General features: G+C 34.6%; 1 protein-coding gene and 1 pseudogene across 4 annotated transcripts in view; one reads left to right on the top strand and one right to left on the bottom strand.

Moving 5' to 3' along the window:
• The window catches only part of ADAMTS12 (ADAM metallopeptidase with thrombospondin type 1 motif 12), a 510,414-nt gene that overhangs the window by 414,201 nt on the left and 68,827 nt on the right, over positions 1 to 27,386 (top strand). For all 4 annotated transcript variants that reach the window (XM_074279497.1, XM_074279496.1, XM_074279499.1 and 1 more), the window contains one exon: positions 20,864 to 20,990. In XM_074279497.1, the coding sequence (XP_074135598.1) occupies positions 20,864 to 20,990 (127 nt within the window). The remainder of the gene's footprint in view (positions 1 to 20,863; positions 20,991 to 27,386) is intronic.
• Positions 914 to 1,314, bottom strand: LOC141549712 (riboflavin kinase pseudogene; annotated as a pseudogene).

Raw genomic sequence — 27,386 nt, 5'->3', positions numbered from 1 at the left:
TTTCTGAAGTGAAATCCAATACTTTTTGCATATCTATTATTGTTCAGTTAATAGTAGCAGAGGGAAAGAACTAGAGAGACTACAAAAAAACATCAATTGGAAAGAATAATATGAATACAAAGAAATCAAAGTTTAAGGAGTAAAAAAGGTTCAAATAGTTTTGAATAAAACAACATTTATGATGAAAGGATAGAAAATACATGGAAATTTGATAGTTATAGTTTTGAATTATTTTTAAAATTTAAAAACCCTTGGAATTCAGAGCATGAAAATAAATATAAAATGGAAAACAGTGCAATAATTTGACCCTAATAAGAATTTTATTTTAAATAAATAATCCCAAATAAAAATTAGTTTCACAAAATTCCATCTTTAACAATATGTAACACGTATCAAATACAAATACTACCATTTCTTTCTTTCAGGTTATTAAACTGCCAAAGCTTTACGTAGGTACATTTTACTTCTCCATGGCATTTGGGTCTTATAGATTAGTTGGAAATCATAAGTGAATATTACAGAATCCCTAGCCATGACCATTACTCTCATCTTTAGCAAATGACTTAGTTAAGCCAGTTTTTACTTACATACATATATTTTCATCATAAAAACTCAAGATCTTGTTTATACTCTCTGCTTTTACTGTGGTGTGTTTAGTGAAACTTTCTGTATAGTTCAAAATTTTTTTTCTCTCAAAAATCTTGATTTTTAAATAGATCTTTTTGGCACTGCTGCCATGATGGATTTAATGTAACATTAATTTATGTATAAAATGGCAACTATATTTTATTGTATAAATTCCTAGCTTCTGGGAAAAATTTTCTTAAGCTAACCAAATACAAGGCTGCAGGAATTATATAGAATAGTGGAATACAAGGGAAAAAATGAATAAGTAAATCAAATGACTTTTTAATCAGTGGTCATTCATTATTAATTTTTTGGCATATGGAAGAAATTATCTTTTTTGAGTTTAAAATGTTCTAGTAAATCCAGTTGTCTCTTACCTTCTTCAATATCACTTTGAATTGAACTAAAGTTCTTCTCTAGTCTGATGTAATACTATACTATACTAAGGATTTCTCCATAGAAGTCCTCTTTAAAGGTTATGTATGAGTTTCCATAGATTTTTTAGTATTCTTGTAGTATGGATTCAATCCTATACTTAAAACCATTTATGGACATCTCCATTTCCAACACAGACCCAACCATAATAAATTCCAGGAGATAAATCATGTGGAATATGCCCAACTGCTTGGAACCCCATCTGAAGCTCCTTACCATCTTGGCCCAGCAGAAATAAGGCAGGTGTTTCATCACATCACTGACTTTGGGCTCTGGAGACAAACTGGGGCAGAGTCCAGTGGAGCTACCATCGAGTTCAGGGCCAAGATTAGCTTTAGTGGCAGAAAGAGATTCAGGATCATAGGAAACTTTACCCAACTTCCCAAATGAAATTTGACTTGATCTCCTTCTGTTCAACTCCAAAGCAAACTCAGTCTATCAGCAGTGCCTGCCCAATATGTTCAGTCTCTGTGCTGATGGACAACCTTAGTGAGCTGCCCATAATTGTATCTTTTCATCTGATCCCAAGGCATTCTATATGTTATGTAAGACTTTGTATCATATAACAGAAAGAACTAGATTTGGAATCATCATGCAATCAGAATACTGCATCTTTATTCTGTCATTTTACATGTGGGTTCAAACATAGCTCTATCAATCATCACCTATATGACCTTAAACAAGGTACCCTTTCTGGGTCTCAGTTATCCATGAGTCCCTAGCTGGAATCTTTCATAGGGATCCCATTGAGGCTTACTATATTCCTAGCTCAGCTAACTCTCTAGAGTATTCCATATCCTTCCTTCCTTCCTTCCCTCCCTCCCTCCCTCTCTCCCTCCCTTTTTTCCCCTCCCCCTCCCTTCTTCCTTCTTTCCTCCTTCTTTCCTTTTCCTTCCTTCCTTCCTTCCTTCCTTCCTTCCTTCCTTCCTTCCTTCCTTCCTTCCTTCCTTCCTTCCTTCCTTCTTCCTTCTTCCTTCTTCCTTCCTTCTTCCTTCCTTTTTTCCTTCCTTTCTTTTCTTCTTTCTTTCCTTCCTTTCTTCTTTCTTTCCTTCCTTCCTTTACTCCTTCCTGTCCTCCCTCCTTCCTGCCTGCCTTCATTCCTTTTCTCCCTTCCTCCCTCCCTTCTTTCTTCTATCATTCCATCCTTATTTCTTTCCTTCTTTCCTTCCTCTACTCCTCCCATCCTTCAACCATTCCTTTGTTTGTTCATTCTTTCCTTCCTTTTCTGTCATCTGGCTCTAATTACTCTCTGTAATACTTCCTTCCTAGTTATTAATGTTAATACAAAAGTTAATGCTTCTCATTGAAGCCTCAGGCTTATAAAGTTTTTACCAATTTAGGTACAGTATTTATTATTATTATTATAGTAGTAGTCATAGTAGTAGTAATAGTAGTAGTAATAGTAGTAGTAATAGTAAGCATGTACATTGTGCTTTGAGATTTACAATTTGCTTTACAAATATCTGATTTTATCCTCAAAATAATCCTGGGAAGCAGGTGCTATTATTATCCCTATTTTGTAGATGAGGAAGCTGAAGTTGGAAAAGTTTAAATAACTTTATCAGGATCTCACAACTAGTAAATTTCTGAAACCAGATGTGAATTTAGGTCTTTCTCACTCCTCCTTGAGAAGGTGTATTTACTTTAGAATTTGATGAATTTTATAAAAGAAAGTAATATATTGGGTGTGGCAGATGAGGTGGCTCAATAGAGCTCTAGGTCTGGAAATCAGAAGATTCATTCTCCTGAGTTGAAACCTGGCCTCAGGCATTTCTTAGTTGTGTGACTCTGGTCTTGCCTCAGTTTTCTCATCTGTAAAATGAACTGGAGAAGGAAATGGCAAATCACTCTAGTTTTTTTGCCAAGAAACCCCAAATGGTATCATGAAAAGTTGGATATGATTAGAATATCTGAACAACATCTTGGGTGGTAGTTTTAGAGGAAAAACACTGCTGTTTCAGAATTGAAGCACTGACTATGTATCTGACATTTTCTGTCTTCAATTGTGTGTAGTAATAGGGCCAGAAGTCCAGGTCTCTCAGTTACCCTTGTATACATTGTCTTCTCTTTTATGAATCAAGCTAACTCTCTTCCAGACAGGATCCAGTGAGCTCTTTCATAAAGTGTTTAGCCAACTAAAGTAGAATCTATAAAGATCTTTTTCTGAGCTTGGTGTCCCTAATCCCACATTTCCCTTCAGCAAATTCTTCTGAATTCTCTTTAGATTATGGTCGCCACTACCAAACATTTCATGTGATAAAGCACAAAGGCAAATATTCAGGCATGGAGACCACCCGAAGGGTCTGGGGATTGGCCCACATGCCTTCAACTTAAATTGACTAGATGTGTGAAGGATATGTTGAGCAGAAAATCTGGAAATAACAGATGTGTATAGTCACTGAAATCAACAAAGTAAATTAAATTATGTAGTTCCAGCAGCTAGTTCTTAATGAGATCTCTAGATCAGCTTTGACAATCTGTTTTAACAGTTAATATTTAAAGTGACAATATCATATGTGAATCCCTCTAACTCTCTTCTGGGCCTTTGAAAATATGTCAGCAGTTTAAAAGAGTTGTGATTTCATTGAGTATTCTTTCCACTGGCATAGGTTATTCCTTCCTCATCTTTTTATACAAATTTTTTTTTTGCACATCTCCTACTGTAGCCTATTACCTCTGTTCAAGTCTTTGCTGCTTTTTGCCTAGATTATAATTACAAGAATAGCCCCTTGCTGGTTCTCTCTGCCTCAAGTTTCTCTTTTCACTATTCTATTGTCCTCATATCTGCCAAAATTACTCTTCTAAAGTATATTTCTGACCATGTTACTAGATAGACTTCAATGGTTTTCTTTTATTGTTAGAAGGAAATATAAATTCCATTTTGTGCTTGAAGCTTTTCACAATCTGTCTCTAACCTGTCTTTCCAGTCTTATTATACATTATTCCCTTTTGTGAATTCTCCAATCCGACCAAGCTGAGCTTCTTATTGCTCCTCACACACAACATTCTATCTTTTATCTCCATTCCAGGAGATATGGCATATCTATCTTTCCCATGCCAGGAATGTATTTCCTCATTACTTCTGCCTCTTAAAATCCCTAATTTCCTTTCTTTTCTTATGTGAAACCTTTCTGGATCTTCCCAGGTACTAGTGCTTTCCCCCAAAGTTGCTTGTGTGTGTGTATACATATGTATGTATGTGTTCATGAGTACATATATTATATATATATATATATGCATATATATACATATATATATATATATGCATATATATACATATATATATATGCATATATATACATATATAGCATTGCCTTGATCAAATATATGTGAATCTTGAAGACAGAGATCTTTATTTTTACAACTGTGTTCTTAGCACATTAAACATAGTAAATACTTAATGAAAGTTAGTTGATTGGTTCATGTGTTGCTTTCGGCATAGAAGTCATCCTTTTTATCTGCTAGCCAACAATTCTGGTAATGGTAGGATTCAGCCTCTAATATAAACACAATAACCATTTATAAACTCATGCTTAACATTTTTCAGTTTGGGTAGGATCTACCAGAAATCAGCTGGCACAGGCTTTAAGAACCCAGAATTACCTTCAAGCCACTATGAGGTAGCAGTCAGATTTTGTGGACAATGTCTTTTTTTTTTAATGATTAATTCTCTCTCTCTCTTTTTTATTATAGCTTTTTATTTACTAGATATATGCATGGGTAATTTTACAGCATTGACAATTGCAAAACCTTTTGTTCCAATTTCCCCCCCCCCATCTCCTCTCCCAGATGGCAGGTTGACCAATATATGTTAAATATGTTAAAGTATAAATTAAATACAAGATATATATATACATGTCCAAACAGTTATTTTGCTATACAAAAAGAATCAGACTTTGAAATAGTGTACAATTAGCCTGTGAAGGAAATCAAAATGCAGGCAGACAAAAATAGAGGGATTGGGAATTCTATGTAGTGGTTCATAGTCATCTCCCAGAGTTCTTTCGCTGGGTGTAGCTGGTTCAGTTCATTAGTGCTCTATTGGAACTGATTTGGTTCATCTCATTGTTGAAGATGGCCACATCCATCAGAATTGATCATCATGTAGTATTGTTGTTGAAGTATATAATGATCTCCTGGTTCTGCTCATTTCACTCAGCATCAGTTCATGTAAGTCTCTCCAGGTCTTTCTGAAATCATCCTGCCAGTCATTTTTTACAGAACAATAATATTCCATAACATTCATATACCACAATTTATTCAGCCATTCTCCAATTAATGGGCAACCACTTAGTTTCCAGTTTCTGGCCACTACAAAGAGGGCAGACAACTGATTTTCATTTGTGCCACTGATATGTTGATCCCTCCTGATTGTAAGAACAGCTCTTTAAGACTCAGAAGTCCAAATTTTTTAAACTTATCAAAATAAATCATTCATAAATGGATAGCAGGAGCAAATAGTTTATGTAGCCAAAAAGTGTGTATTGATTGTTTTTACAGTAGATTATATTCTCTTTTGATACTTCTGTCTATGCAGAAAGTTACACAATTATTGTTCCTATTTTACAAATAGAAGAACTGAAGCTCAGTGGGGTACACAGGGCTTACATTTGAACTTAGGTCATCTAATTTGAATTCTGAGCTGCTTTAGGAGTCCAAATGTCAGGATTTATCTGAGGTTTATAGGAGACAAATATGGATTATAGTAAAGCTCCATTCACTGGCACTGTGCCAACTTGGAATTGACTGTGATTTGGACTGAATGTTCTTTGTGAACATTTCCAAAAAAATTGTATAGCAAGATTCTTCTCTTGATAGCACTAGCTCTGTTGGGTCAAATGTTGCTAAATGAGGATAGCATTGTAGATTTGAGTCTCTCAAGATCCCAATTTGCTTTGTAGTCACAGTGTTCTCAGTTCTGGATAACATCCTATTAAAGCTTGTATTTGATCAAAAGGAGGGACTGTTAGGAAGTAGATATGCCTTGATCCAATTATCACCACTTGAAAAAATGATGAGATTTTCCCAATGGAGTTTTAATTGGCCATAAAAAATTGTCTAGAATTTGATGGCATTGAGATTTCTTAAACATTATTCAGGGAAGTACTAGAGGATTTTTCTAGGCTGAACTGTGAACTATTAGGAGCTTTCTATTTAACTCAAAAAGCATTAATTAAATACATGCTGTTAGGCATTACGTAAGGTGCTGGAAATACAACTGGACCCATGGGCTTCCCACAGTGTTAGTGAGTGGCCTATCCTTTTTTTTTTTTTTTTTCCCCTGAGGCAATTGGAGTTAAGTGACTCACCCAGTGTCACACAGCCAGGAAGTGTTAAATGTTTGAGGTCAAATTTGAACTCAGGTCCTCCTGACTTCAGAGTTGGTGCTCTATCCACTGCACTACATAGCTGCTCCCTAATGATATTCTTTTCACCACTTCTGCATAATTCTCCATCTGTAATGTGGTGTAGGTTGTTTACACTTACAGTGCGCCTTTCCATTATCCTTTAAGTAATCTTTAACTCCAGTTTTTAGACAGTAGTGTTCTGAGATGTCATAGGTAGACCTTTAAATTTGTAATCAACTGACCTCAATTCAAACCCTTGCTTTGCCACTTACCTTGTGATCTTTGGCAAATCACAGAACTTCTCCTGGCTCATTTTTGTCCTCTGTTAAATAAAGGAATAGATTAACTAGATTCTCAAAATAATTTCCTGCTTCAAATCTCCCTATAGCCCATTATTCATAACCATTAAATCCCATTGGAAGAAATTAGTATCAAGCATGTGAACATTTGTTCCTAAAGGTAGAATTCTACTTGTGTGGTTTCTAATTCTCCCCAGTGGTGATTATATACTTTAGAAGTCAATTGTAATCATGTAAATGTGTAACTGGTATTGCAATGTTTCATTATGAAGAGTAATTTTATCCTTTTTAAAACCTGAACTAGTTAGCATATGATTGTTGTGATGTATCATTTTCGAAGGTTTGCAGGGAGTCTGGTATCCTCATGACCTAGGCTCCCTTGAGTACCCTCTCTTAGGTTTTAAGAAATTGGTTATCAATTTTTTTTTTTTCTGCAGGACATTTTGGAGCCAATAATTGATAGCCCCAGAGATGTTTTCTCTCTATGTAAGACACGATCGAATTTAATGAGGCCTTTTTAAAAGTCCTGTCTCATCTGAAGTAAATACTTTATTCTACCTGCTCCATCTGTTAGAATTTAAAAGATGACTTAACAGTGAGAACATGGGGAGTTATATCACTGCTCATCCAATGTCCCTGACAACCCACTTAACCTAGACTGCCTCCCAAAATTAAAATAAATAAATAAATGAAAATGAAACAAGGGAGTCATATATATCCCCTGTCCTCCAGGAGCTTAAATTCTCCAAGGATAATGTAGGAAAATTTAAATAACTGATACTTCTTTAATAAGGGGCAGTATAGCATAATGGATAGAATGCATTCATCAGAGCCACCAAGACTTGGTTTCAAGCCCAATCTCTGACACACATTGACTGTTTGCCCTAGAGAAGGTTAATTAATATCTCAGTGCCCTGTGAGAACTCTCCAGGACTATAAATTCCAGAACTATTTCCAGTGATAAGGGAAGTTTCTCCCTAGAAGTTCTTTATAATGATGAAATCAAAGATTCATATAAAAATGAATAAATTCTTCAATCCTCTAAGAATCTAGACTTTCATTAGTTTGGGTATTAACTCTACTACTATAGATAACATAACTCCCAGGATATTCAGAGGGTTTTGTTTTTTTTTTCCCCCTGAGGCTGGGGTTAAGTGACTTGCCCAGGGTCACACAGCTAGGAAGTGTTAAGTGTCTGAGACCATATTTGAACTCGGGTCCTCCTGAATTCAAGGCTGGTGCTCTATCCACTGCGCCACCTAGCTTACCCCTATTCAGAGGATTTAAAAAAGATAATGAAACTTAATTTATCCTTTTAAAAATATTCCTTTTCTTAAAATTTCCTATTCACATTTGGATATTTTAGTTTTGTTTCTGTATAATAAATTTTGGGCAATATATTATGTGGTGAAAAAGTTTTATGTGCCAAAAGTTTATATTTGATTCTATAGTCAATGGATATCTACCAAAGCTTATTGAGCTGAGTGGTGACAGGGTCAGTCTGGCCTTTATAAAAGTCTCTGGCAAGTTCTGGAAGCCAAAGCGTGCAATCTCTGCTGCTGGAGAGACTTTGCTTGATATTGTTTATTATTTTATCCTTTGTTCTTAAAGAGGATCATGACATCAGGGAGCTGATGTCATGACAATCATGTGAATTGGATTTAAGTGAAAGTGGGCTGTGCAAATCAACAGTTTCACTTTCTCCTCTAGGGCCATCTGTGTCCAAGATAAAGATCAGCACAATTGGAGATGGCTAATAAACAGATCTCTGGAATTTAGAAGTTTGGAGCTGCAGTGAACTAAGCCCATCAGGTGTTTAGTGACTAGGTGCAAGAAATACAAAGAAAGGCAAAGGAGCTCTTGCCCTGGAATAACTATCTTAAATGGGAGCTTAGATAGAGGGAAAAGCCAGCCAATATATCAAGCATATAAGTATATGCATTGTTTTTCAAAAGTAGACTCCTACTTCCGTACACTAAGCTTTTTGAAGAAAGAATCAAATAATATAAGATTTAACACCAAGTATTGAGTTTAAAAAAATAATTTATCATTATTTTTAATGTTCATTAAATTTTTTTTTTTGAGTTCTGAATTCTCTTCTTCCCTCTCACCTTCCCCCACCCATTGTGAAGGCAAGAAATGTGATATCAATTATTTATGTTAAATCATGCAAAATGTATTTCCATGTTAGTCATGACGAAAGAAAATTCACCCCCCAAAACAAGAAAAATAAAGAAAATGAAAAAAATACATTTCAATCTGCATTCAGATTCTATCAGTTCTTTCTCTGGAGATACCTAGCATCTTACTTCCTAAGTTCTCCACAATTGTCTTGAATCATTATAACTGCTGAGAATAACTCGATTCTTTATCATACGACATTGTTGTTACTTTGTATAACATTCTCTTGGTTTTGCTCATTTCACTTTGCATCAATTCATGTAAGACTGTCCAGGTTTGTTTGAAACCATTCTGCTCACCATTTCTTCTAGCATGATAGTATTCTATCACAATCATACAATCATATACCACTCTTTAATCATTCCCCAATGGGTGGGTGGGTATCCCCTCAATTTATAATTCTTTGCCTCTACAAAAAGAGCTCATACACATATTTTTATACATACAGGTCATTTTCCTTTTTTTAATCTCTTTAATCTCTAGACTTAGTAGTGAGTGATATTTCTGGATTAAAGAGTATGTGCATCTTTATAGACTTTTAGGCATAGTTTCAAATTGCTCTCCAGAATGATTGGACTACATATTTTATCAACTGTGAATTAGTGTATGAGTTTTTCCATATCCCTTCCAATATTTGTCATTTTCATTTTCTGTCATACTTGTTGCTGTTGTTCAGTAATTTCAGTAATGTCCAAATCTTGATGATTTCATTTGGGTTTTTCTTGGATAAGATACTGAAGTAGCTTGCCATTTCCTTCTCCAGCTCATTTTACACATGAAGAAACTGAGATAAACAAGGTTAAGTGACCTGACCAAAGTCACAGAGCTAATATCTAAGGCCACACTTGAACTCAGGTCTTCTTTACTCTTGGCTTGGTATTTTATCCACTGCCTCATCTACTTGCCTTTCTGTCATATTAGTCAATTGGATAGGTGTGAGGTGGTATTACAAAATTGTTTTAATTTGCATTTTTCTTCTAATTTGGTTTGCTAATACTTAACCTCCCTCTACCCATGGATCCTTCCCTTGTCTTCTTCACACATGCTTGCTTCCCTGTCCATCCATCCTTTTATTTCTTTATAGATTTTGGAGGGTGTTATACCCTTCATTGTATATATGTAGTGCTGACTATTTAACCCATTCTCAGTGTAAGTATGTTTTCAGAACTGCAACCTCTCTTTCCCCTTTTAAGGCCTCTATTTAGTCTTCCTCTGTATCTCATTTGCAAGACATAATTATTATTTTTACTTTAACTCTGCCCCAATCTTTCTTTTGAGCTACCTTATTGTTGATGTCAACCTTAAACATATGCTACATATTTCCCATGTAAAAAAAAAAAAAATACAAACAATTTGTCCATGTTGAGTTCCTTGAAATTTTAATATTGGTGTTTATATGCCAAAGTTTCCATTCTATTAAGGTCCTTGAAATTTTGATATTGTTTTTATATGTTAAATTCTTTATTAAGTTTGGGTTTGGTAGGTAGAAAGTCCTGAAAATATGCAAGCTCATTGTCGTGTATTTTTTCTATTTCCATTTTCTTCTCCTGTTCTATCACTCCAAGATAATTTTCTTAGATTATTTCTTACATTATTGTATCAAGGTCTTGTTTTTGGTCACAACTTTCAGACAGTCCAATTATTCTTAGATTTTCTTTCTTGATATGTTCTCCAGATCTTTTTTTCTTATAAGCTATTTTACATTCTGTTCTATTTTTTTTTCATTCTTTATAATATATTTTGTTATTTCTTGGTCTCTCATAGTTTCACTGGCTTCCTCTTACCCAATTCTAATTTTCAAAGAATTATTTTCATCTTTGAGATTGCATTTCCTTTTCTAGTTGTTTGACTTTTTAAAAATAATTTTCTTATTTTTCTTGGGTTTTTATTTTTTTTTACTTTTTCCTCAATACCTCTTAGTTGATTTTTAAATTCTTTTTTGAGTCTTTTTATATATTATCTCTGGGCAGGGATCCATATTACTCTTTGGGATAATTTTTTTTTTTTTTTTTTTTTTTTTTTTTTTTACTTCAGTGCCCTCCTCTGAAGTTGAACCCTGATCTTTCCTGTTCCCACGGGATGTTTCTATAGTGAAGTTTTTTTCTTCTTTGCCAGGACATCCCTCTAATTCTGGGGTGGGGGGATGGTGCCTCCAGTTTCACTTCAGCTCTCTCCTCTGATCAGAAACCTCAAACCAAGAACTCTCCCCTCCAGCAGGTGCCTACAGTCAGAAGCATTCCTGTCCCCTGCTTCTGCACTCACCAAGTGCTGGGTCCTTCCCACCCAAGGCCTGGCTCTGAAGCACAGCTGGGATTGGCATTCCTAATCAGCAGATGATACCTCAGCCTTCTTGGACTCAGATCCTGACTCTGAAAACAGTCTGGGAGATGAAATTCCCTGTGGCTCCTGCTGAGGATCCAACCACACCCAGATAGGCTCAGGAGTACCCACTTGGTATTTTTATGGAGCTAGCCTGGAGGTGTTCGTAATTCACACGGGTTAATCCCAAATCTCTCTTTGGATTTTTTTCCAGTCTTTCTTCAGATATTGCTTTGCATCAGGAGGACCCTTGTTGTTCTCCAAGTTTTCTTAATTTTTCATCAGTCTATGTTCACCCTGAGGAGCAAATTTATTTTATTTATAGGGGAAATCAGGAAAGAGAACCCACTTTGCTATCTTCCCAGAATCCTCACCTGCATTTTTCTAATCAATAATGATTTAGAATATTTTAAAATGTGACTATAGATAACTTTGATTTCTTATGAAGACTGTCTCTTCATAATCTTTGATTATTTATCAATTAAGGAATGACTCTGTTATAAATTTGACTCAGTTCTCTATGTCTCTTTACCAGAGAAACTTGCTATAAAATTTCCCCCTAGTTTCCAGCTTTCCTTCTAATATTGATCGCATTTGACTTGATTGTTCAAAACCTTTTAAATTTAATGTAATCAAAATCATTCAATTCTTTCTGTCTCTTATTTGATCTTAAGTTCTTCCCTTATTGTTTGGATCCTAAATGATTCAAAGTGAATGTAAATAGCAGTCATTTCTGCTTTGGTCAGAAACTCTGAGGGTCTTCCCCTCCCAGATTAATTTATTCATTTAGATTTTTTTTTTTTTTTTGGACTAGGTGAAAGAGGAGATTCTGTGTCTCAGTTCCCACCTAACCTTAATCACTTAATGGGTGTGGCCTCAGTCAAACTGAGACCTATTGAAGACCTTAGCTTAAAAAGGCCAAGGTCTCCCATTTCATCCAGGGCCATCTCCAGTAATCTTGATCTATGTCTGGGCACTGGACTCAAATGGCTCTGGAGGGGAAACTGAGGCAGCCCTAACTCAAATCCAGTTCACTTGCATGTCATGGCATTACCTCCCTGATGCCATGGTCCTCTTTGAGTACAAATAACAAACCTGAGAGATAAGATATTTGCAAGCTTCCTTAATTTTCTTTTGATATCACTTTTCTGCTTAAATCATGTATCTATTTTTACCTGATTTTGGTATAGACAGTGTGAGATGTTGATTTATACTTAGTTTATGCCAAACTGATTTCCAGTTTTCCCAGCAAGTTTTGTCAAGTAGTGACTTCTTGTCCCCAAAGCTTGGATTTTGGGGTTTGTCAAACACTAGATTATTATTGCATACTTAATCTGTTCCACTAACTTATCATTCTATTTCTTTGCCAGCACCAGATCATTTGGATAACTATCAATTTATAATACAGCTTGAAATCTATACTGTTAGGCCAATTTCCTTCATTCTTTTTAATACTGATTCCATTGGTATTCTTAACCTTTTGTTCTTTCTGATGAAGTTTACTATTTTTCTAGCTCTATAAAATAACTTTTGGTAATTTGATTAGTATAGCACTAAATAAGTAAATTAATTTAGGTAGAATTGTCTATTTATTAGAATGACTCAATACACCCATGAAGAGTTAATATTTTCCCAGTTGTTTAGATCTGTATTTACTTGCGTGAAAAATGTTTTGTAATTGTGTTCATAAAGTCTTGGGTTTGCCTTGTCAGGTAGACTTCCAAGAATTTTATATTAACTGCAGTTTTTTGAATGGAATTTCTCTCTCTTTTCCTGATGGACTTTGTTTGTAATGGTGATAATTTTTGTAGGTTTATTTTATATTCTGCATTTTTGCTGAAGTTGTTCATTGTCCATCATTTTTTAGTTGATTCTATAAGATTCTCTATCATCATACCATCTCCGAAAAGTGATAGTTTTATTTTTTCATTGCCTATTCTAATTATTTCAAGTTCTTTTTCTTCTCATACTATTATAGGTAACATTTCTTTTTTAATATTTCAAATACAACATTGAATAATAGTGCTGATATTTATAGAAGTTTTTTGGCCCTGAAACTGTGACCTAGGTCCCTGGCTCTCTTCTGCAAGGGCTCCTTTTTGCTTTAAAACTGAGGCCAGAATTTTGCTTCCTTATGAGAAATCATAAGTGCTTTTCTGCATCCTGGAACTCTGACCCAAAGTATGGACTGTGCAAATTGTACTCTATCTCCTGTAGTTGTCTGATACTTTTATTACCTATGGGGTGAGAGTTTCTGGAGCATTGCATCTGCAGTTACCTCCAAGACCTGCTGCTGGTATTGCTACAACATTGGCTAACATGGCCTGCACAGAGCTCCAAGTTGACCACCACTCTAGTCATCTCTTAAGTTGTCTTGGGATGGAAAAATGTCTCATCCTGACTTTTTGTTAGCTCTGACACTTCAGAATTCTATTTGAGGCTTTACTTTAAAGTCATATGGAAGATAATATTAGAAGCATTCTTCTGAATTGTTGCCTGTGTTCTGACATCTTGGCTCCTTCTCCCTTCCCACCTCTAAGTATTGATTTTTAAAAGAAATGGCTTTCAGGCCCAGCCTAATTCTCTCTCCTTAATCTCTTTGAGCTATTTCCTTATCTGCAAAATGGAGATAGTAATATTTGCCCTATATATACTTCATAGAATTAAAATATGTGTGTGTTTGATAAGTGCATCTGTATATCTACACTTGGATGAGATCTTTTAGAAACTGGTTAAAGAAGGTTTTCATAGAGGAGAATTGGTCTGGAGGCAACTTGGACTATGTGACATCAGCAAACTTGTAGAGGATTCTTATGCTATCTCAAAATATTCTTGGTCCTTATATTGATGCCAAATTCATCATTGTTCAAGTAACTTAGAATTTATAGGAATTTTTAGAACATCAACATCTTATCCTTTTGTGCCAATGTAAAATGGCCTATTTTGTTTCATATGTTTGTTTTTCTGACTTCAGACATTCTAAACACCTTTTCAACTGAAATTATCTAAAACATGTACAGATGTTTATCTTTCAGAACAAGGATTTCAGCTTCATTCAATGTGCCTGTCAAAGGGCCTTCTCTTGTATCACGCCAACAGTGTTTATTTATGGAGAGAACAAGAACACAAGAAGATAGACAAGAAGGTTAAATTAATTGGAATAAACCTGGTTGGTTAGTTACCTATTTTTAATAATTTGATTTCTTATCAAAACAAAAGAAAAAAGAAGATAATTCATTTTCTATAGACTTTTGTTATTTTATAGCAATGATTGACCACTTTTGTGATAAATAGGTACAGTAATCTAACTCTGTAGGCAGAAAGTCATTATTGGAGAGGCTAAGAGAGTAAATTTTATCATGAAGCTGTGTGAGATAGTGATTCATAGAATCAGGAATCTTGATATCTTTTGAGTTCTTTCAACAAGGATAATTCTTCAACTTTATCACTTGTAAAATAAACATAATAATAATAATAATAATAAGAAGATATTCTGGTAAAATAATAATGGAGACTTCCGAGTCACTTGAACAATAAAATGGAGAACTAGATATTTTCTCTCATTCTCATGATTTCTCATACCTCTTCAAAGTAAAATTATGCAAAAGAAAAACTGTTTCCATGGTCTAGGCCACCAAAAAGACAAAGGAGGTACAAATGTCATGAACTAATACTTAATTTGGGCTCACTTAGCATCCTTTCCCTAATATCTACTGTACTCCTGTATTAAGACTGCACTAGATGACCCAACGTAGAGGCTTGTAATAGAATATAACTCTATATCCTGATCTCCTCCCCGACCCCACCCCACCCTCGCCAATTCTTTAGTGCCATAGAGATCCAAAGTGCAGAAATGTGGTGAGCCTGTAGGGCCAGTCAGTGCTGCAGCAATATTCTATGTTTTAATAGAGCTCTGTGGGAGAGCAGAACAGGAGCAATAAAGCATTCTTATGTTTGGGCTTATAATAGAGTTCAGTTCTCCATTCTGGCCCCCCACCTCTTCCCAGTGTCAAAGAGATTCAAACTCCAAATGAGAGAAATGAAATACTCTTTCATGTTGGCCAGAGATCTGAGGAACAGGGACAGGATACTATATGAGGAAGGATACATGCACATCACTAAGCCTGAGGAAAAATCCCAGCACTCATCTACAGTTAGTTTTATTTCTCCCCAAAATACTTGGGGAAGATATTTAAGTTGGTAAATCATGAATAAATTCCCATTGTGGGAGGATGCTGGTACTCTGAGATCCAGCTCCTAGGGAAATTATCATTGAAAAGCAGGGATTCAGAAAATGAGCAACAAGGAAAAAAAAAAAGATGGAAATTACCAATGATTTCAGCAGGTAGAAAACTACAGGAATTTGTTGATAAACTAATAGGGGAGATAGCAGAAGAGCATGTAACTTACTACTAACTAGACCATGTAAATGAGTTTAGGCATTTATGAATAAATTTATGAAAAAACAGTGTAAAACAAAGGAAAATGATGAGGAAAAGTAAAAGGAATGAAGAAAAGAGGGAAAGGACTCCATGGATTTTTTTTAAGGAAGGCAGAAGAACAAAACAACCTGTTTCTGATTGTTTTGAAAGGAAAATGAGAACTGTGAAAATAGAATTTATAGCCTGCATAATAAAAATAACTAGCATAATGGGAAAAAAAAACCAAAACACTAAAATCTGTTGAGAGCAAGTTTCACCAAAGAAACAAAAGGGAGGATTATTGGGAATGCAAGCACATGGAAGTAAGGACAATCTGGAAGAGAAGCAAAAAGCAACAGCATTAAAAAACAAAACAAAACATGCTATCAATACAAATGAACATGTTACTCTGAAAGACTAAATATGTATAAGCAAACTAAATATTATAAGTCTCCTAGAAGAACATGAAAATTTAAAAAACTTGAATACTATAATGCAAAAAAGACCCAAAAATTTAATTAGCAACTTAAATTACTTCCATTGGTACATGTATTAACAGCAAGGTATTTTATCATTTTCCTTTTGGATGGAAACCCAACCTCATCTTTCCTAACAGAAGATATCACTATTTACTTACCAAAAATAAGAACACCAGTGACCCCCCATATATGTAAATTTCATGTCTGTATTTCATACAAACAATTCACAATCTGTATAACATTCTTTGTTGTTGCGGCTGAGGCAATTGGGGTTAAATGACTTGCCCAGGATCACACAGCTAGGAAGTGTTAAGTGTCTGAAATCAAATTTGAACTCAGATCCTCCTGACTTCAGGGCTAGTGCACTATCCACTGTGCCATCTAGCTGCCCCAATCTGTATAATTTTTAAAAACCTATAAAGCTTTTCAAGACTATTGCCTGAGGAGCAAAACTGGTGTATCTTCTCCCCCCTAAAAAAAAAAAAAAAAAAAAGTATAAAGAGCAACTCATCAATATAGTAAGTATGGAACAATTTACCCCAAAACATTATAACATTTGTAAAGGAAGAATAAGCATTTATTAAGCATTTGCTATATACCAGGTATTATACTAAATGTATTAAACATATCATTTGATCTTTTTTTAATCACATTATCTCATTTGATTTATTTTGTCTTTTAAAAATTATAATAAAATCTTTGATTTAGTATTGCATTCATGAGTTATTCTATGTACTGAAACTATTAAAATAAATCCAAATATAGTGAGAATACCAGAATAATTGTTTTCTGTTTAAAATAAATCACCAATATAATAATGATAAGAAAGGGGGGCATTTTTCAGGAAAACAGTTTGAGCCCATTTTATTAGTGCCAAGCCTGAAATGCATTATCATTTCATGTAAATTGAATTAAGTGTGGCTTCCAAATTAAAGAGTGAGTCAAAGCAAAACATCTTATTAATCACTGAATATACATAGATGGATCTACTAAAAAGAAAATAGCTCTTTTGTTGCACACATGGACTATTTTTTTCCAATATCAAAATCCATTTTTTTAAACTCAGTAAGCATAAAATTCTTAATATATGCCTAAGACAGAGTCTGGAGGCTTCCAGTTTGAATTAGGACTTTGCATTGAGCCAATGGATAAAAATCATATCACAAAATCTTTGTTTCCTTTAAGCAAGATACATAAACATAAAGATATCAAGAAGTCATTGGCTAAATGCATTAAAAGAGTTGCTTGCATCACGAAATTAAAAAAGAGAAAACATATTTAAATCAATTAACACTTGTGTAGTAGTATTCTAAATGTACACTTTAACAACTGTAAAATGAATGTAACAGATTTGAAAAGTATCTTTATAAAAAATCCTATACAATATTACTAAATCAGGCAGCCCATCTCTTTAAAGAAGCTATAGAAAGATGAACACTGTGCCACCAAAAAAAGGAAAGGGATTGATATCCCCTTATAGTAAGTTTTGTTTTTTAATAACCAGTACAAAGGGCATTCTCTTTGTCATTCAGTGAATCAATAAACATTTATTAGGGGTAGCTATGTGGTACAATGAATAAAGTACCAGGCCTGAAGTCAGGAAGACCCATCTTCCTCAGTTCAAATCTGACCTCAGATATTAACTTTGGAATTTGGACAAGTCACTTAACCCTAATTGCCTCAGCTTTAAGATGAATTGGAGGAAGACATGACAAAGCAATTCAAGAAAATCCCCCAAATGGCATTACGAGTCAGACATGGCTGAACTACATTGTGTTTAGGTCTTTTCCCATTCTTTTTGGCAGAGAAAACAATCAGAACAAGAATTTGCACATCTCTGTATCCTGTTAGTAATTATGATTTTATCCATCCCAGGTCAGAATGGGTAAGGGTCTCCACTATGATCATGCTGATAACATCAGAATCAAGTTTCAAGTGTTTAGATTGCAAGATCAGCATATTTCCACATTGCTTCATACCATATGTTTCACTCCTTCAGACATCTCAGGAATCTGGTGTAGGTTTTTTTATTCCCCATTGAGAATACTTTCTGAACCAATTCATATAATAACCTCTCAATGATTCATATCATAGCTATAAACAAATATAAAAAATCCTTAGTATATAATATTTATATTGCTAGACTGTAAATTTCCCTGAAGTTAGGGACTATAATTTATATCTCTTAAAAACACCTAGGGTACTTTGCGTCATGTACTATATGTACTCAGCTGTTGTGGTTGTAACGGTGGTTGTTGTTGTTTGTCCTTTGTTCTCAAAGAGGACCATAACATCAGGGAATTGATGGAATGACATGGAAGTGAATTGGATTTAAGTGAGGGAGGGCTGGGTAAGATCACCTGCCTCACTTTTCCCCGTAGAGCCATTTGGGTGCAGTGGCAACATCAAAACAACTGGAGATGGCCCTGGATTCAATGGCCTCTAAAGTCTTCAGTATTTCTCACTTTGGGAAGAGAAGAAGGAAATGTATAAAAAAGAAAATGAAGAGTAGGGAGATGGGGGGAAATATTTTGCATTTTCTTTGTGAATGTCTTCTTAGTTCAATTAGCTCAAGCAGTATTAATGATGGGATTGGTTTGATCACTATGTGAGCTAAAAAACTTTGCTTCATAGCCAAGTCACAGATTGCACAGTCAACTCCAAGAAGTTCTTCTACAGCTCTCTGCTACTAGCCATAAGAGGTATCAAATAAGAGAGTGTAGATTGGTCATAGCTGCAAAAATAATTTAAAGAGCATATTTAACTAAGGTAGAACCACCTTTGTTTCTGAAGAAGTCTCTGAGGTTTTAGAATGATAGAACCCAAAGTGATCAAGGGAATTATAGGTGTAATTCCAAGAGTAGAAACAACAATATGAGGGATGGAAAAGGGATGGATGGTTTTCCAAAGCAAAATCCCAACGACACTTAACTGGAATTGAGGACTGGAAGCTATAGGAAAGTAGATTTTTTATCTCAGCATAAGAACCAACTTCCTGAAAAATAAGTCAGTCAAAAATAGGTACCCTTATTTGAATAGTTCTGGTTACTGGAGTTATTATAAGGCTAAGTGAAAACCACTGAAGATGTTGTAAAGGAGATTCTTGCATGAGATTTAAGGTTGGTATACATAATCTCCAACATTCTATGATTCCCTTGGTTCATTCTTGAAATAAAAAAAAAAAAAACAACTTATTTAAAAATATTTATCTAAATCCCCTTAATAATAAAATAGAATTGTTATTTAACCTCATAGAGTATTTCTCTTAAATAAGAAATGAAAATTGAGCATATATTTGGGACTGGTTAAAAATAGAAAAGTAGATCAATGGAACTAAATAAATATATGAAAAAGAAATAATTGAAATCAACAACCCAATAAATCTAAGAAGATAAGCTAATGGGAAAAAAAAATTCCTGTTCAATAAGGAGTGATGGGAAAAATGGAAAGCAGTTTGGCAGAAATCTAGGTTTAAATCAATTTGTTATACCACATGCTACAATAAACTCAAATGAATATACAACCTGAATATTAATAGTCCTACCATTAAAAAAAATTAGAAGAGAACCAGTTCAGGTAACTTTTGTAGCTCTGGTTAGAGATTTCTTTGTCAAATAAGAAAAAGTAGTGAACACAAAATATAAAACAACTAATTTAATTAACATGAAAATGAAAGACAGTTGCATTAATAAAATCAATACAATTCAATAAGAAGAGAAGCAATCAGGAAAAAATCTTTTCAGTAGTTTGTATTTTTTTCCCTTTGGGAGCTAGGTTGTCCCCTTTTAAAACAGTCTAAGATTAAATTTGTTTTATTTTATTTTTTGGCTGATATATCATATAGCTAATTCATTTTAAACTTATAGTGTGCTAAAACTCTAAAATCTTCTTAATCTATGGTTTAATTCTTTGAGAACTTATGAAACACCTCTTCTAGACAAATACCATGCTAGACATTCAGGATACAGACAAAAAAAAGGAAACAAACTGCCTTCAAGGAGCTTACATTCTATTGATGTGCGCGGAAATGTATACAACATATAATGTATATAATATATGTAATATAATAAATGTATATTGGCAAATTCATGTACATAGCTTGAGGAGGGAGAGACACTGACAACTTGGGTTGGGGGGACACATCATGCAATAAGACAAATCACTTTTTTTTTTTTTATAAAAGTTAGGAATTATAGGAAGTATATTTTATTACTCTTTATATTCCCCAAAGCACCAGGGACACGACTTTACTTATTTTACTTGCCTAAGAAATATTTAATTTTTGTTGATTTAAATATTCACAGTCAAAACCAAAACCTTTATGAAACCACATGAATTCTGCTATTCATTTATTGGATTGGTAGCCACTTTGTTGGAACATGTGGCTGGAAATAATATCTACTTTTTTTCACCATCTAAATTCTGTTTTTTCTTTTCTTTAGGAAGTGTTATCTGGTATGCATTTATATAACTAATTTATCTGAGACAGACTATAGTTATGCCCCAGGAGACCAATTGAGCACTTTGGCTTCATCATCAAGATTATAAATTGGAAATGTCATTTGTCATTTCTATTGTAAAGATTTACACATGCTTGTGATTTGTGAACAAGTGCATTTCCATCAGTGAAAAGTCTTTTTTGTTAGCCACAAGCATGGCAACCAGCTATGCTTATGTTTGCATACAACAGAAATTATGTGGATTTAATGCAGTTTTCTATATGTATGAATCATTATGTCTTTTTTTTTTTTTAGGTATTCGCCGCCAGACTGCCCGCTGTATGAAGAAGGGTAAAGGCATGGTCAGAGCTACATTTTGTGACCCTGAAACCCAACCCAATGGGAGGCAAAAGAAATGCTATGAAAGGGATTGTCCACCCAGGTAACATTAAAACCAAAAAGGCAGTTTGTATCTCTTCAGGGTTATGTCTCAGCTTCATTGTCTAAGAAGCAATGCACAGGAGAAATTAAAAGTTTCCATGGTTATGGAATACGATTCTACACAAAATACAATTGAATACAATGTCTCCCTGGGGAGTGAAATATGTTTATGGAATGGAATATGACTGTGGTCTGGATTTAATTATTTGATTAAATATGAATTACAAAGTAATGTGGTGGGCAAAACCTTGCAGATTTTTGGAAGGCTACTTAGAAGAATTTGAATCTTCTGGGCTACTGTCTTTATAAAGATTTCCCTGATTCCTTTGGTTGGAAGTGATCCTTTGCTTTTAGTACATCTCTGGGATAATACAATGTGAAGCTGGATGCCACATTAGATATCATTTAGTCCAAATCTTCATTGATGAGGAAACAGAGGTCTGGTGAGGTTACATGACTTGCTCCAAGTTATATAGATACTAAGCAGAAAATCTGAGATTTTAAATCCCAGTAATACAATCCAAGACTTGGAAGGGATCTCTTTTAGTTTATTTTTTGTTTGTTTGTTTATTTTTTTTTCAAATTCTAAAGTTCCAAATTCTCTTTTTCCTTCCCTTCCCACTTCATTGGGAAGATAAACAATCTGATATAGATTATGTATGTGCAATTGTGCAAAACACATTTTATAGAAGTCATGTTGTAAAAGAAAACAAAGAAACTCAAGAAAATTAAAATAGGTAATCATATACATACACATACATATATACATACAAGCATACATATATACATATACACACACATATGCTTTAATCTGCATTTCAGAAGATATCAATTCTTTCTTTGGAGGTGGATAGTATTTTTCATTATAAGTCCTTTGGAATTATCTTGATCATTGTATTGCTGGAATTCATTCATAGCTTTTCATCATACAATGTTGCTGTTACTGTGTACACTGTTCTCCTGGCTCTGCTCACTTCATTTTGCATCAATTCATGTAAGTCTTTTAGAAAGAATCTTAAGTCCAATCCAATCTGTATGTGACCATGTGATTCCTTCCATGATAACTGCTGACAAATGGGATACTCAAGGAAACCCATTCCTCTAGAAAATTTTAATATGTATCTGCATCAAGCCTAAATCTGTCTCTCTACAATTTACACTCATTGCTCTGGTTCTGGCTGATGTGGAAGAATAAGTCTAATTTATTTTACTGATGGAAGCCTTATCTTTTCCAGACTTTAAATCCCGAGTAGCTTCAATCAATTTTTAATACTTGATCTCTGCTCCTCTGACCATCCTAATCATACTTTTCTGAGTATGTTCCTCTCATTAGAACTGAATACACTACTCAGGATGTATCCTTGAAAAGGCATATTCTTTTTTTAGTAGCCTACATTTCCCTTCATTAAGACTAAATTTTGTTTGTGGGGTTGCCATGTTGCATTTAATTCATATGGAACCTTCAAATTACTAAAATTTAGCTTTCTCACATGACTGTGTGTCCCCAGACTTGTTATTTGTGAAACTGATTTTTTCACTATATGTTTATGGTGGTATTCTATACCACAGAGAACCTGATATGCATGCATATTAAATTTTATCTTTCTTGATTTGGTCCTTAAGTCTCCATTGAACAAATCCAATTAATGTTTAATAATGTCCATTATGTTTGAGACAATTCATGCCCATGTCTGATCATGCATAAAGCATATTTGTTAGTTAACTTATTAGTTGCTGGAAGACCATGACAACTTTCTTTTCTCATGTCCTAGGTCCCTCTAACTTTGTTATTCAGTACATTGGCTATCCCTCTTATTTAGATGTCACGTATGTATTTGACAAGCATTGCAACTATTCTTTTACCTGAGTCATTGATTTAAAAAAAGTTATATAGTTCAGGGCACTGGAAATAATACACTAGAGACTTTCATTCAAAATGACATTAGTAGAATTAATGACTAATCTTTGGATAACTCATTCAAATAATTCCAAATGCACTTAACTATACCATTATCCAGTTCCCGTTTTCTCAAGTTTTTCAACCAATATGAAGAAAATCTGATACTTTGATGAAACTTGAATACAATATAATATAATATTAAACTGATCTACCAGTCTAGTTACCCTATGAAAAAAGAAAATAAGATTAATCAGGAATGACATATTTTGCTTTGTTTTATTCATTCATTCATTCATTTGTTTAATTACTTATCTATCTATCTGTCAAGCTATTTATTGATTGATTGATGAGGCAATTGGGGTTAAGTGACTTGCCCAGGGTCACATAGCTAGGAAGAGTTAAGTGTCTGAGGCCAGATTTAAACTCAAGTCCTCCAGAATTCAAGGCTGGTGCTCTTCAGGGTTGGTGCTCTATCCACTACACCAACTAACTGCCCCAGGAATGATATATTTTGAAGAAATCATACTTACTATTACTAATGAAGAAATATCATTGCTTCCCTTTTTAAATGCTTTGCTTTTAATTAAATTTAATTAAAGCTATGCTTTAATACTATGACTTAGGATTTTCAAAAAAATGAAAGTGAAGCTTACAGACCTCACATAGGTCTTATGAACTCACATGTATACATTTATGTTATAGCCCTATCTATATGTGTCATGTTCCTTTTATTAGAAAAAACAGCTTAAGATTTGTAAAGCACTTTTAGATATGTCATCTCTTCACATTTTAAGATACCCAAAGGTAGGGTCTATATCTTACCTAAATAAATTTTTTTTCTCTTAGTAGTTAGCACAGTGTTCTACTTATATAAAATGTTTAACAAATTATTCTTTCCAATGTTTATGTCTGATCTTCATTAAAATAATTTTTTGTATTGTTTTGAATTTAAGATTGGTTACAGGATCATGGGAATTAAAACCAGATGTGCTTTTGACATAATTTAATCCAATTTACTTATTTTACAGATGAAGAAACTGAGAGCCATAGAGAGTAGGTGATTTTTTTTTTTCAAAGCTAAACAGTTATTAAGTAGGTAGAGCTAAAGTTCAAGTGTGAGTCCTCTGACTTTTAAATCCAGTGTTTACACTGCATTTCTCCTCAGCAGTTAAACCTGCATAAATAAACATTCATTGAACTCCTGCTTTGTATAAGACGTGTCAGAGGATGAGGACATATATGTTGTCCAAATCCTTAAGAGCTTACAATGTAAAATATGTATATGAAAATTTAATCAATAACAAGGAAAAAAACAGGAGAGGATAAAAGAAGAAGAGTTAGGATAACCATTCTACCATAGCTGACTTTCAGTAATTAACCAATCTGCTCTCTACCATTTACAGAATTGAGCATCTTTTTTTTTTTTTTTTTTTTTTTTTTTTTTTTTTTGTTGATGCAATTGGGGCTAAGTGACTTTGCCCAGGGTCACACAGCTAGGAAGTGTTAAGTGTCTGAGGTCAGATTTGAATTCAGGTCTCCTGACTTCTGGTCTGGTGCTCTATCCATTGCACTACCTAGCTGCCTCCTGAACATCATTTTTTTTTTAAAGATTCAGTTTCTTAGATTCATTTTTTTTCAACTCAAGCTTTCTTTTTTCTTATGAACCTAACAACAATCAAACACAAGTCTTTAATTAGAAAGAAGATTGAAGAAGAAATTGTGAACCTCTCTAATGGATGGCCTATTTTTAAAGAAGAACAATCCAAAAGTAGAATAGGCTTCAATAGGAGATAGTGGATTCTCTTCAATCTTTTGCACCTCAGGTTTGAGCTCTTTTCAATTGTAGGAAAATAGATCCAGAATTTCAAAGACCTTAAAGGTGATGTGCTCTGATCCTTTACTTCTTTTTTATGGTAGCTTTTTATTTTTCAAAATATATGCAAAGATAGTTTTCATTTTTCTCTCTCTCTTCATTCCCCCCTTTCCCTAGACAGCAAGTAATCCAATATAGGATAACCATGTACAGTTCTCCTAAACATATTTCCACATTGATTATGCTACATAAGAAAAATCAGATCAAAAAGTGATCCTTTATAAGTAATTAGTGGTGGAATTTGGAAGAGATTTTGAAGGGGGAAAAGAGGGAGAGGGAGAAAGAGAAAGAGAGAGACAGACAGAGAGACACACAGAGGCACATAGAGACAGACACAGAGACACAGAGACAGAAGAGGAGAAGGGGAGAAGGAGGGAGGGAGGGAAGGAGAGAGGGAGAAGGGGAGGCAAACAAAAAAAAATCATCCTTTACTTCTTATAGATGAGGAATTTATTCCCAGAGAGGTTAAGTTAGTTGGTTAGTCATTCAGTTAGTAATTCTCTGAGTAGGATTTGAACTCAAGTCTGCTCAACCTCAGGTTCAGCATTCTATCCCAATGTTATTATGTAGGGGATTATAGTAGAAGCTGTTGAATCCAGGGACCTTGTGATATTTTGTTATTTCTACATGTTTTTCTAGTTCCTTGTTGTCAGGGCATCTTGAGAACAAGGAAATGAAATCTTTTTACATTGGAATTGTACTCTCCAATTAAGCATGTAAAATCAGATAAGTCTTTTGAAATGAGCCAGTGAGAAAGGAGATTCTGCTCATTATAAAGAAAATACTAATGGATCCTAAATAGCAAGTAGGTTCTCTGGCAACTCACCTCTACCTCTGCACAATACCAGAACATTTGGGGCTTTTTCCCCTTGGTTAGCAAGTAACCAATCATGTTTATAACTGTATCTTTTACATTATTTTACTATGGTTCTTAGAAGAAAAAGAAAAGAATAGTTGTGAGCATTTAGACAATGCTATAATTTATATTTTGTCTCCTTTTGATGAGGTTTAGATTTGGGGAATCCAAATGAAATTAGGGTTTCTGGTGGTCAGAGGGTTAAATGAGGTCTAGTGGCAGTACAAAGGTAGGGAGTTCTGGGGATTCCCTTCTGGTGGTGCAGAGATCCTCTGTAAAGGAATTTATAGATCCAAAAACCTAGATTGATAAAAGAGGTTTATTATGGGGATTGGAAGTAAGGTTAAAGTCTAGTTAAGGAAATAGGTGAGGGTAAAGAGAAGATAGCACTGGAAACAATATTCCAGTGGGCAGAGGCCTTTGGCATGCCAAGTATAGCATAGCATGACATGTTTGGAACCTCTGCAAAGAGAAGGTTTTAATTTGGCTCTTTTTATAATGAGAGATTTAGCTAAAGAGGGCCTGTAGGTAGAGTCCCAAGTTGGCTCAGATCCGGTGGGGGTTGGGACAAGGCCAAATCTCCTATTGGAATTCAAAGGGATGCTTTTAACCAGAATTTGTGAATCAAAGACTCTAGCTTCCTGGATTGATAAAGCATCAGCCAGGAGGGGCTGGGAGTAATCTGAAAGGAATCACAAATCAATAGGAAATAGTTTCTTAAAGGGACCACAACCCACTTCACTTTGATTCTAACAACACTATGAGATAAGCACAGTTATTATCCCCTACTTTATGGATGAGGAAATTTAGGTTGAAAAAGGTTAACTAATTTAAATTGTAAATGACTGAGGCAGAATCAAATGCTGGGCTTCTTGATTCCAAGGCTAGAGTTCTAACCACTGTACCATCTAACTGCCTCAAAGAAAATTTAAAAAAGAAGGCCAGAACCTTACATATTGATAAGGTCTAGATTTAGGGAACCAAAATGAGATTAGGATTTCTGGTGATCAGGGAGTTAAATAATAAAGTCTAGTGGCAGGTTTGGAGTCCAAGGAACCAAATGGAGAGGTTTGACTCCCTTGTACCCCCTTGGGATTCAGCACAAGGGAAGAAAGTTTTGTGGACTCTCTTCTGGTGGCGCAGAGGTTCTCTGTAAAAGAATTTACAGACCCAAAAACCTAGATTGATAAAAGAGGTTTATTATAGGGATTGGGAAGCAAGGTTAGAAATCCTTCCAGAGAGGCATAAGGTCTCATTGGGGAAATAAGTGAGGATAAAGAGAGGGTGACACTGGAAAAGAATATTCCCAGAAGGCAGAGGCCCTTGGCATAGCAAGCATGGCATAGCTAGCATGTTTTGAACCTCTGCAAAGAGAGGGTTTTAGATTGGTTCTTTTATAAGCCCTAACTACAACTGGGGGTTGCTTTTGATGGACCTGGATACAGCTTGAGTTGAATTGAATAGAAGATCTTCATTTGAATAGGGTTAGAATTATTTAGCTCTGGGCTGAACCAACCCCACATAGATAAACCACTTTATCTGTTTCCCTGGGGCAGTCTCTCACTGAGGCAGGGTTGAAGGAGATTTTCTCCTTCAAGGATTTTTAGAGTTTTGGGGTCCCTTCTTCATTATTAGTTTTTGTGTGATAAATATATTTTCCTCCTGACCTTCAAAAAATTAGTATTAAAAAAAGCATTGAAGGACAAGGCTGTAAAATGACTTAAGTCATAAATTTCTAACATCTAACACTTGCCTATTTTTCTTATGA

This window comes from Sminthopsis crassicaudata, chromosome 1 (genome assembly GCF_048593235.1).
Source record: "Sminthopsis crassicaudata isolate SCR6 chromosome 1, ASM4859323v1, whole genome shotgun sequence".
Classification (NCBI taxonomy): domain Eukaryota; kingdom Metazoa; phylum Chordata; class Mammalia; order Dasyuromorphia; family Dasyuridae; genus Sminthopsis; species Sminthopsis crassicaudata.
Note: the sequence above shows the minus strand (reverse complement) of the source record. Positions and strands in the feature narration are given on the sequence as shown.